The 12,664-nt window shown below is 41.5% G+C and overlaps 1 protein-coding gene across 8 annotated transcripts in view; it reads right to left on the bottom strand.

The window, feature by feature from the left end:
• Window positions 1-1,101: 1,101 nt before the first annotated feature.
• The window catches only part of DAPK2 (death associated protein kinase 2), a 45,751-nt gene continuing 34,188 nt past the window's right edge, over window positions 1,102-12,664 (bottom strand). For 7 of the 8 annotated variants that reach the window (XM_042824616.1, XM_042824620.1, XM_042824614.1 and 4 more), the window contains 3 exons: window positions 12,329-12,481; window positions 10,948-10,993; window positions 8,583-10,059 (listed from right to left, as the gene is read on the bottom strand). In XM_042824616.1, coding sequence (XP_042680550.1) covers window positions 9,409-10,059; window positions 10,948-10,993; window positions 12,329-12,481 — 850 coding nt within the window. In that variant the 3' untranslated portion in view covers window positions 8,583-9,408. Of the gene's footprint in view, window positions 4,372-4,829; window positions 4,911-5,078; window positions 5,169-8,582; window positions 10,060-10,947; window positions 10,994-12,328; window positions 12,482-12,664 lie in introns of those variants that run through there. The other variant, XM_042824619.1, reaches the window with a different exon arrangement.

Here is a 12,664-nt window from a genome sequence, read left to right on the forward strand (position 1 = left end):
CTCATTTTTAACAAAACATCCAATGTAGTTTATGCAGCTTATTGCTGGGTGGGAAGTGAGGAAGCATTTTTGGAACTATTGACATGACACAGTATTATCTAATTTTCCTGACTAGGTGCTTCCCACCCTGTGACTGAGCACAGTTCTGTGTATGACAGGAAAATGTTACACCTCTGAGACTGACAGTCACACACTGTGACAAACTGCTATATAAAACCAACGCTCAGCGATAGCCTCATCACCAGTACTAACTCACACTAAGAAAAAACCCAGAGTCAGGCAGCTCTCCCACTTCTCCATCTCATCTCAGAGCCAGAGCTCGCTCTCCATCCCATCCAGCCTCCCCCAGGCCCTTCCTCCAACCCCCCTTTTCCCACCAAAGCTGCTCATTCTCACAAGAGCCACAAACCCTTACCCTTCTGAAGCCTCCATAGCTCTTTGCCCCTCCAGCTCCTCACAACTCTACTTATGGACACAGCCTCTGCCTCCTAGCCTAGCTGGCTCCTGGGGCACAGCTGCAGCCATCCCATGAGCACTGGTTCGGCCATCCTCAGCTGGCTCTACTCACCTCATCAGCCCCACAGCCACCCCCAGCTGGCTCTACTCACTTTCCCAGCCCCACCGCCACCCCCAGCTGGCTCTACTCACCTCCTCAGCCCCGTCAGGCTCAGCTCCTTGCTGCAGGGTATGCTGCTGCCTTGCACAGATTCTGAGCTTTATGCAAAGAGGAGTGTTGAAATGAAAAACACAGAGAACATCAGCCAAGTCACAACGATCACATGGAAAGCTGAGAGACAGAAAACAAAAAACCCTCTGCGTTCTCAAGCATTTAGCAGTGCTCTCCACAGAATGCTGTCAGAGATGTACTTGCTGCCACGTGCCCATGTTTAAGCAGCATTCCCAGCCCACATACAGACGTGACAGGAGCAGTATGTTCATGCAAACAGCCGTTGATGCGAATCAGGCAGGACCCCCTGTGAGAGCCCCTTCCATCTGAGGGGAACAGGTGTGAGGGCATGGCCTGGCCAGGCCAATCCCCTCAGGGCCGTGCAACCCACAGTCTCCCATTTGTAACCTGAAAATGCTGTGAAACACGGGGAATTCTGAAAAAGACCTCTGGCTCTGAGTTTATTTGGTTTTCCATAACCCAAGGAATGCAGTGGTGCAGCGAGGGGAAGCCAGCAGGTGAACTGGGCAGCCCCTCACTGAACATTATCATTTTGTTTGGGAAAGATTCCCTCCCGACACCAGAACAGCTTTTCCCATTGCTGCTCCCTCGCAACACCTTACTGCAGTGCTTTGCATGCATTGAAGAACATTTTTTCTTTTCTGCTCCTATTTTTTAAATACATATACCAAAAGCTAAGTGAATAACATAATGAAAATTTGTTTGCAATTCCTACAGGACAATGAATGACATAAACAAGTTAAGCTCAAATTACAACAAGTACAATTGTCACAATTACAAAAAACAACACAAAAAAAGTGAAGTATAAATATGACAAGTATAGAGCTTGTTTCATTCCAAAATCACACGATGTCAGGGAGAGCACGTAAAACATTTAACTAGACCACATGTAATTTATGAAAACCAAGGATTAAACGTTGGAACTGCTCCACTGATGTAGAAGATTGTTCTTCTCAGTCTGCTAAAATACAACATACTACATGGAAGCCTAACAGATGCTTCAACCAGTCCCTGTGATATTGGTTCATAGAGCAAAAGAATTTTATGTCTGGCAACCCGTGTCCAGCTACCTCAACAGAAAAAGGGATTCAGGCCAGGATTTCAGAAGGCGTAAAGAGTTCTGGAACTCTGAAAGCTCTGCAAATAATACAGGCAGCTCAGAGTAATTTCAAGAACAGATCACCAAGTGCTTCACAGAAATGAACACAAGACCAGATTTCCAAAACACTGAAACAAACGAGTGACCTAAATTTAAAAAAAAAAATCATTAGCACACTTAAAACATCATTTAGCATTGTAGAAGTGTGTTGAAAGCAAGAAAACATACAAAAAATGGTAGGAACACTGTCCCACAGTTAATGTTGGTGCATAATCCAAACCCAGCACTCTGCACAGCCATGCTGATGCTGAAACAGGACAGGAGTGGCTGCCAACAAACCAGGTCATGCTGCAATGTGTTGACTTCACTGAAAAATGTCTCAAAGCTAAGTTGATCAAAGAGAATTAATTTGGAAGGAAAAGAAAACAAACAGAAAACAACAGACATACAACAGCTTGATGTCCTATGATACTCCTTGTTTGTTTAATGCTTTTTTTAATGCTTAATCTGGGGTACGGGTTGGTGGAGAGGACTACTGAGATAACCCCAGTTTGACAAAGTGATAATACAGTCACTAACAGGAGGTTACAGTCACTAACAGCTGAGGTGCAAAGAGCCACTCAGATTTGGTAAGAGAAGGGGAAGAAAAAACATGGTAACAGCAATAGAGCTGGTCTTCAACTGGTGTTAAATTGCCACAGCACTCAATTTAAAATAGAGTTCATAAAAATGTCAGGCTGGCTGATGATCCATCTGAAACTTCTGGCATCCAGCTGCCTACAGTGAGGTACGGATCATTAGAACAACCAAAACTACTGGGGAAAAAAAGAAAAAAAGACAGCCAAAGATTCTGGAGCTGCACACACCTAACACTCCCTTTTTTCACCAAAATGACCTCATCTTCATTGGAGATGAGGAAAACAAACAAATACCAATCAAACAAAAATACCAAAATTCCTCTACCTACTTTCTCTTTCCCTTCTTCAAACCTTCTCAATCCCAGTTCACACCTCCCTGCACACCAACTCCCTGCACACTTCCTCCTTTACCTATTTCCTTCCCACTGCTTTTGCCCCTTCTCTACTTCCTTCTATTTACATTACTATTCTTCCCTCAGATCCTACCTTCCTCCTCTCTTCTGCAATTCTTCTTGCACATTTCCATCCTTTCACAGAAGCACTTTCTTGTCAACTGCATTTCAGCCTCTACCTAAGCAAGTATACAAAAATATAAATACAAGTAGCATAATTTTCCTTCTTCTTAAAAAACTGGAAGACAGGCAAAATTAACCTAATGCATGTTTTCAACACTGGCTTCCACCTTCAGCTCTAAAACTTGAACCAGGATGTGACCACCATAGAATAAAACAAAATTGGTTTCCCTATCAATTATGGCTTTTTCTAGAAAGCTTGTTTTGCAATTTTTAGTTTACACGTTAAAGGTAAAGTAAATAATTTTTAACAACTAGTATATTCCAACAAAAAAATAGCCTCATCAGTGCATTTTTTTGTACCAACTGAATAATACTAGCATATTCGATATAAACTAACGTAGATAAAATGATGCAACTTACCAGCAGAAAGGAGCTAAATTAAAGTGCTTCTTCACAATTTTCAATACAAACCCTTTGAATAAAACCCAAACATACACAGTTTGGGTTATGTGTAAACGACACCTATGTAACTAGGTGTTAATGAATCTCCAATTTGCTAACAAATTAAAATAATAAAAAAGTCTAATAAAGACTATTTTGGACATTCCTTAGGGCTTTTCTCAGAGCCCTGTTTTGGTAAAGCATCCCACCATCACTCTTGGTGCACAACAACCTCCAGCCAATAGTTTCTGGGTTTTTTTTGGCTGTGCTCATTATCCATGGCAGCTGTGTTAGTCCTCTTTCAATCAGCCAGGTGGTGGCTACAGAACAATTCTTATTGGAATGGAGAACTGCTGGCTGCCAGGTTGCGAAGGCAAAGTTATGGAGTGCAGTGGCACTATGGTTCTCTCTTCAACGACAGCAACAGCAGAGCGAGTACTGCCCACAGCAATCAATACCTGCCATACCTGCTATCAAATATTGATGCTATTGACAAATACAAAAATCATAAGAAAATTCCTTAAGCCTCGATCACAATTTCCCTGACTGAAATAATACACACAGGTTCAATCACTGTGCGGAATGTGAATGATTCTGCAGTAAAAGTACATCAAGTAGAAAGCCCGCATCCTGAGTAAAGTTGATATCAGAAAGACTGAAATATCAACAAAAAGCTCAAAATATAAAAGCACTCCAGTAGAGCCTTTCCACTTCCCTGGAAATCTGGATCATCAATTTTCTAAAATGCTCAGAAGAATTAATAACATTATCCAGCTGCTGTTGTCATTTCAGAAGTAAGAAGCATCATTCCAAGGATCCAGACAGTAAGGCAAGGGCTGCTGTCAGAGCTGCTTTTTTCAGCACGGATGAAAGTTCCCTCTGTTTCTTGCCTGTGGGATTCTCATTACACTAGGATATGCTGCTTTTCCTCTGATGAGCAGCTTCTCCTTGCAGTAGATCCTCACTGTCACTTTCACTTTCACCGTTTCTCTGAAATAAAAAGGCCATGTTATTCCAGTCAATAATTGAGGTACCATGCTGCTAAGTAGTCTGATATAATCAGTATCATTTATAGAGAAAAGCAGATGTACTAAAACCAGCAGAGTTTCATTGCAGGTTATGCTCACTGAAGGGTCCCCCATCACACAGCTGGTCATGAGGGCTGTGCAGACTTTCTCCACACCTGCTCATTTCTCAGTTGGACAGGACAGTCACTGCTGTCATATCCAAATAACGTGCAGCCCCTATGCTGCCTTTATGTAAAATAAACATGGCTAGCACCTATAAGGTTTGCAGTCACTGTTTCTCCTTTCTCAGCATAACACAACTTACAGTAGCATTAACAGCATGCAAAGGATGCCTGGTTTTCCACCCCAAACCACTGATGTCTTGCAAATTTCAATCCACAGTAAAATTGCATTTTCTTCCCCTTTTAAGAATGTACCTACCAAACATTCATCCTGAATTAGGGCCTTTTTCACCAGCGAACGAGATAAGTGGTTGCACAAGGAGACAATGCTGTAAGAAAGCTGTAAGTAAATAGAAGGAAGAATGAGAATATGAAAACACCAATACAGACACATCAAAATACATTTTGTTTGTCTAAGGCATCTTACAATTTTACATGTATAACCTTTGCCTTGCCTGCAGATACCCATCAGCCCAACACAAGCAGGATGAGAAGCTGCTTGCCATACCTTCCACCGCCTTCTGGCATACTGCCTTTTGAAGTTTTGCATGTTAACAACAGATTCTCGCCGTACCAAAGCTTGCTGCTTGTCCAGTGGCTGGAAGATAAGAGATGGCAATTTTATTGTGTGGCTCCCTTTGATACATGAAATGCTAAGATTCTCCTCACTCCTTAAAGCTGGCTGAAAATAATGTTGGGAAAGCTGTGGATTCGTACAGGTGTAAGCAGAAGAAAAAACTAAATCACTGATCCCACCCTGTCCACCCCTGTCCAGTCAAGAGATCTATAGCCTTGATTTCAAACAAAACCCTAAAACTTCACAGTCAGCAATCTGCAGCTGCCCTGAGTGCTGTGCTCACTTCTAACCCCTCAGCCTGGCACAAAGGGTGCAGTGCAGGGCACAGGCTTTGCTTCAGCCTCCACTTCTGCCTGCTGCTTCATTACGATCCCCAGAAAAACAAGTAAAAACCTGGAACAGCCTTAGAAGCCCAAGGACAGAATGCATGACAGCGAAGCAGAAGAGGGAGATAACTACAATGACTAGAGGATGCTAAGGCAATGCTTTCGCTTTGCAAAGCCACTGAAGCACATCTCACTGCAACACCTTGATTTCTTCTGACTGGAGCTCACTTCTGCTAGCCTTTATTTGCATCATTCAGAAAGGCACTGGGAGAGCAACAAAAAGGCTCTACAGGTGGCTAGTGGAAAGGAGGTGGAGCTACTATGAGCACAAGGACAGCACTGCTGCCCAGCGCTTTCTCAGGGGTGGTGGGACGAAACCCAGCACCACCACAGTGTTGTGTCCCATGCTACTTTCAGAATTTTCACACTTGCCCCCTTACAAGAACACTGTCCAAAGATATATTAGGCCTTCTCCTAACGTCCAGTGTTGGATATTTCATTTTATTCTAGAGCCTCTTTCTCAGATGATGCTTGCTCTGAACCACGTCTCACTCTGGTGTCAAAAGATGGGGACTCACAGCCCACATCTGGGCAACATATTTCAGTGTCTAATTTCTCTTACTGTAAACAAGTTTGTTTGATTTTTCAGTATTTACACAGAATTTCCTTATTTCAGTTTGTGCCCTTTGTCCTGTCACTGGATAGCGCCAGAGAAAGCCTGGCTCAGTCTCTTTTCTCTCTCCCACCAGGTATTTATGCAGATTGATAAGCACTCCCCAGGCCTCCTGCTGATACCAAACAATCCCAGCTCTCTGTCAGCTCCAATCCCTTCCATCAATCTCATTCCAAGATGTTTTGCTGAAAATATAAAAAGCTGAGCTGTCATTTAGTGTCAGTTACTAGGACACACACTCCAGCATATCTGAAGACATGCTAGTCTTTGTCCTTTTACCATCCTCAGAATATGAGAGCACAAGTCCCTGGCACCTCAGCAATAAATGCATGAGGAGAAAGCTGCAATACCTGGTTACATGGCAAGGGGGAGGAGAAGAGGAGGAAAGCAATTAAAAATTTATACACACAAGAATTCAGACGTGTCCAATATTTTGGGATGTCACCCTAGTGTTAACAGATGTTCTGCAGATACTAAAAATGAAGTATCTTTGAAATCCAAAACCACATCAATGTATGCACAGACCAGACAATTGTATTTGGGAATAACAAAAACAAAGTTCAGTACTAGATTTGGTAAAAGAAAAGAGGATGGAAGACAGCTCTTCAGCTGTTATGGAGTCTAGATAGTCACCACCATTTCAGCAGATCTGATTTGCTTACATAGGGAGCAGACAATCCAGAAATACTTACACTGAACTGGGCTAGAATGCAATCAAGGCAGACAGCTGAAAGAGAAGGAGTGCCAAAGGAGAGTGGAAAAAGGACCACAGGATTTTCCAGCGAAGCAGTGTTCATGAGCCAACAAATCCACTTTTCTCCTCAGACGCTATGGGTATAACATTTGTGCAAGTCAGAGCCAAGTGATCAGCTAGGCTCCTTTCCCATTTAGATGTACACACCACTCGTGGGTGTCCCCCCACCACAGGGATACATAAGCACTGAGTGCATTTCCCCGTGCTGCAAATAGCTAACATGGTACAACAAAACCTTGTAGAATCAGTTTGAAGAGGAAAAAATGTCACAGTCTGAATGTCAGCTATATATGAAAATTTCTCAGTGCCCTTTTAGTAGCAGAGCCATTGCCAAATCAAAATAGCTTGCTTCACACTGCTCCCAGCTGTTAATAACTATCTCCCAAATGCTAAGCAGCCTGCAAACAATGACCCTGTCATCTTCTCAATCATCAGAACACCTTCTCAAAAACAGTGTTATTTACCCCTTTCAGCCCAGAGAGCACTGACCTCAAGGACTGAGCCACAGAAATATTGACCTCACCCAAACACTTGGGAACAGAGTGGCCTCATTTCATGTTCCTTCTCGTCATGTCAGTGCATTGTTCCACAAGAAAATCTACACAGATCAGAGGATGTGAGATGACAGCTGAGGGAAGGCAGACAGACTCTCTTCACTGAGGGTCTTTTATGCAGATACTGACTCTCAGTAGTCTTTAAGTTACTTCTTAAGAGTTGAAACTCTCTCTTTAACAACAACAGAAAGTCTGATGTTCCAGTTTGTCTGGACAGCATCTCCTGCATCTTGTAGCTCCAAGGAGCCTGCAGAAATGATGACTGAAGCCTTCACAGCCAATCAAAAGCTGAGACAGTTAATATTTCCAATACTGCTTGGCACTCTGGAGTCCAAAAGTCCCTGCCAACAGCATCAGTATGTGAGGGACATCTCCTGGGTATCTAAAATTTTACCTCTTGTGCAAAGCAAGATGCCAGAGAGCACACTCCATCCTCCAACTATCATGACAGTGTCAACATCACCCCTGTTGAGCAACTGTTTCCAGGACCCTTCATTTCCACCAGCCTCTGTATGTCTTCACAGTGACAGTGACAGATCCACTGTGCCCTACACAAACTGGATCAAAGTATGCTTTTACCATTTTTATCTCAAAGTAGGAAACAATGTTATGAACAACGGTGGTTCAAATTCAGGAAGATCATTAAATTCTCCCCTTCTACTACATTTCGAGATCAACTCTGGATGGACCTGAACACGGATACAGGGAATCCTGGCTACTACCTCTGTAATTCCTGTATCTGTGTAACAGTTATCTTGAAGCAAATTCAAATAGCTGAGCAAAGAGGGCATAAAGCAGATGCCCAACTACTCTTCCCAGTACAAAAAAAGCTTCACAGTTCCTTTTTTGCCACTGACTACATAATCAAGGAAGAACTGCCATCTGCATAAAGAACAATTTACTGGGTCTAAAAATGATTCAAAGTACATGTGAATATACAGTATAATCAATTGAAATCTTTGAAACACAAGTCAGGATTCAAGTCTGGGACAACCTTTCTCTTACTTTCTAAAACTTAAAAAAAGCCCAACAATTTCACACAAAGAACATTAGTCCTCAATCCCACATGGCATATTAAATTAGTTGTAGTTCGGTCTCATCTTTACTGTAGAAAGCAAATCAGACATGTATGTTACTGCTTGTCATCACTCACATTTTAATATTGGCACTGCAAAATGATATACACAGTAATTTGATCGTTACAAACTCATAATTCTGTCTTTGGAGTAAGTTTCTTTGTTATGGGACAAGAAACTCCACTGAATTTTAAACTGAAGAATTAATCATTAGCTAACACCTGATGGTAGAAGATCCCAATCTGAACTACAGGCCTAAAAACTTCATCTTGAAAAGCCTGATTTTAACTGTTCTTCAGCAGCAGCCATTCTCATAGAGAATTTCCCCATACTAAACTGCTAACTTCATTTACTTCATGTTACAGCACAGATTTAATTTTTTTGCAAATACTTGCAAATACTTCTCCCATCTGCTCTGTAGAACTGCCCACAGCAGCTCTAGGTGACTATTTCTTTCATCCAAATGGACATGCTATCATTAATTCTTTACTGGTTTCTAGGCACCCAGCCCAGCAAATACAGACTGAACTCTCTTCTCTGCATTCATTACTTAGCGAACTTCAGGAACCGTAGCGTATGATAAGTATGACATAGGAAATGCAAAAGGATGCAGGTTAGCTGTGGTCCATGCTACAGTGATAACCCAGTTCCTGTAAGTTCAGACACCAAGCATGGGAAAGAACTTAAACACTACAAACTTCAGCACTGGGAATTTATATTTGGGTTTTGGTCAGCAACTTGTGCAACACATCAGAATTCCTGTTTCAGTTCTAGGTAATGTTTTTGTGTGTGGAGATTATGCACTGAAATGTTATTTTTTTAAAACTGTTGTACATTGAGAGAGGCAGCAAAGCCTGCATATAACCTGATGTAGAACATTACTGATTTGATTCTGCTACATTGAGATTCAGCCCTGCAAGGAATTCTTCACAGCACGATCTGTTTAATAGATCCGTTAGGGATTCACTGATATCTTTGTTGAAAACAGAGTCAAAGTTTCCATTCACACAGGCTTCATTTCCATTTTCCAGTTGAAAATTACTCATCAAATCCTGTATCCACTTAAGATCCTCAGAAAGCTCTTGACTGAGAGATTCGTACTGACTCTGCAGAGCAGCATATTTCCCAGTTATGACTGTAAGACTGGCACCTACAGTCTTGATATCATCTTGTAGATGTCTTTTCAGGGATTCAGTTTTGCGGAATTCATACTTGAGCTGAGACAGCTTATGCCTCACGCTTTCATTTTCTTCTTTATACCAAGCTTCTTTTTCATTATAAATGGAAACCAGAGCATCAATGTCCTCCTGCAAAGAGTCATGGGACGCAGCCAAAGCGCTGACCTCTCGTTCCATAAATGAAATGTCTTCTACTACCTGGGCAAAGCGCTCAAAGTTGATGTAGGTGTTATTAGGAGGCATACTTGAATGGCATTTTATGGTGTACTCTCTCAGTCGTTTTGTCTTGAGCTGTGTGTTCTCAGCCTTCTTGTTTTCTTCGACTTTTGTTTCTTCCTTCAGCTGGTGAGTCTTCAGATAGAGGAACCAACATTACTGGACATTTACAAGACAGTGCAGTAATTCAAACTCTACACAAAGGATGCAGCCTGAATTTCCAATCTGTGGGAGATTCTTTTCTCCCACAGATTTTCCTTCACACATTCAATTAAAAAAAAAAAACAACAATAAAACAACAGGAAAAAATGAATGTAGTAAGCAATGTGCATTCATTCCAGTGTGGTAAGTTGAAGACCAGGGCCTCAGTTTCTTTTGTTGTTAATTTTTTAATCAGTCATTCTCAAAAATATAAAAATTTGTAAGAGGAAAAACAACAGTCCTGAAAAGAGTCCACTCAGTGCTTTTTGCAGTGCAGAGCAAAAACTGGATCACTGTGCATGCTGAGATTATCCAGAGGTATTTTCTATATTTATGCATCCACAAACACAAGCAACATTTATGACGAAAAAATCCATTCAGACACAAAAGTCAGCAAATCAACACATGTGGTACACACAGTTACATTCTGAGGTAAATTATATTTCCACACTGGCTGTGATCAACTCCCAAATCAAGAAAGCACTATATCTGAGATACAGTGCTTATCGTGCAAGCAGAGAAGGATGAAGAAATGCAAAGCACAGTCTAATGTAGGACACTGTACATGCAACAAACATCAAAGCTTTGTTCTCCTCTTTTTGAAAACCACGACAATAAAAAGTCATGATTAAGGTTCGCAGAAATCCCAAGATTCAGTCAGTACCCAACCAATTTCCTCCCAGTACATCTCCTCTTTCAGATGTCAATGGTCTCTAACTACACAGAGGTCAGATTTCCAATTAACACATCAATAAGAGTGAGAACATTATCTCTGCTCGGCCCACAGCAAAAAGCAAGATCTCCCTTTTTATTTGGTCTTACCGTTATCCATGGATGAGACAGAGCTTCTTGAATTGTAAGACGTTTCCTAAAAAAAAAAACACAAAAAAAGAAACACAAAAAGTACAGATTTGAGAGAGAAATACCTTGCATACAAGTCCATTAGCCTTCTCTTTGCCCTTGTATAAGCAGTAAAGCATTTATCAAGATAACTTCAGGCCTAATACTGAAATTCAGGATTATGCTTTTCCACAAGGCATGCTGTTTGTGTGTTTGCCAGTAGGAAGTTGTCCCCGTCCCAATTTTAATGCCTTCCTGTCTGAAATCTTTATTTTTGTGTACCCTCTTATAAGAAGTGATAAAAGATTATTCATCCTACAGGCTTAGAGAATAAATTATTTCTATATACCTTTAACATGACTGTGTCTGAATCATGGTATACAATGTTAATTATATCAAAAGTGTCTTCTAGAGTGCAACAGAGTGCAATCATTCCTGCCATGTCCTGAAAACAGAATTTGAGAGGAATACTTCAAATCTTATCCAACATAATTGATCCTAACTTCTTCCTGCAGTGTGCAGCTCAGTGAACAGCACCCTATCACCATTCAGAATCAAAGGCAGAACCACCACATTGCTCTATAACACGTGACAAATATCAACGTGCCTGACTTGTCTTTTTTATAAGGAGGTTGCTAGACCTGCACTAGCCTCTCATCAAACCCCACCTACTCTAACCTATTCTAAGACTGCTGCAATTCCTTGGGGCTTGACCCAACAGTTTGCCTCTTTCTAATATCCTTCTTTTCTCCTATTGAAGCCACTAGAAAGAACTGCAACAGCCTGACTTCCCTCTGGGATGAACAGTTAAGGGGAAGGAGATGCTACTTCTATGTGCACTTTATTAAAAGAAAGAAACACATTTAACAAGGACTGAGAATAAAACTCTGAATAGCTGTCATGCAAATCCTGAGTGATTGCAGTGGATGCATAGAGACATAAAGAACAATTCCAGTAGGAGCAGATGTAAAAACAAAATGTTCTTGGACCACAGGGAACGTTTTACAGGATTGTGTCATGTCCTTGCAGGCAGTTCACAGCAGATTGAAATACTGCAGTGGTAGTTACCTAGAACTAAAGATTTTGCATACCATTTTCAGCCCTTCACCAACACATTGTTGTAGCACTTTGACTTTGGAGAAAATGCAGTCATGAAATTGAAATGTAACAAAGGAGATTTCAGTTCCTTTTGTTAGAGTTTGTGGATGCTGTGATTCACAGTGGGCACAGCAGCAGAACTCTGCCTACCATCTTGCTCTTGAATGGCAACACACACTGCAGGGAAGGCTTTGCAGATTGCTCTGCAGGCTGTTTCACCAGATTTATCTAAAACACCGATGAACGATTCTGAGCTTTCACTTACCGTGTGTCTTTCACCAGCAGTTTCCGAATAAAATCTTTCGCCAGGTCGCTGGTATTGCTGAAAAATTCTTCATCAAATTCATAATTCACAGCTGTGATGTTAGCGAGCGTTTCTTGTTTAGTTTCTCCAAGGAAAGGTGATGCGCCACTAAGCCTAGATAAGCCATAAAAAAGAATCAACTGGAAGCAGGTCCCCTATTTGTGGATCTCTGTATTGTAGCAGCCACAACACTTGGGAAATAACAGGTCCAGCATCTGTGGTTCTGAATCAGACTCATTCTGAAAGTCTCTAGGGCAGCACTGAGTGCTCAGATAGACATGCACAGATTCTCCCATT

Source organism: Centrocercus urophasianus, unplaced genomic scaffold (genome assembly GCF_019232065.1).
Source record: "Centrocercus urophasianus isolate 14NV4802_14NV808 unplaced genomic scaffold, USGS_Curo_1.0 seq_23, whole genome shotgun sequence".
NCBI lineage: Eukaryota > Metazoa > Chordata > Aves > Galliformes > Phasianidae > Centrocercus > Centrocercus urophasianus.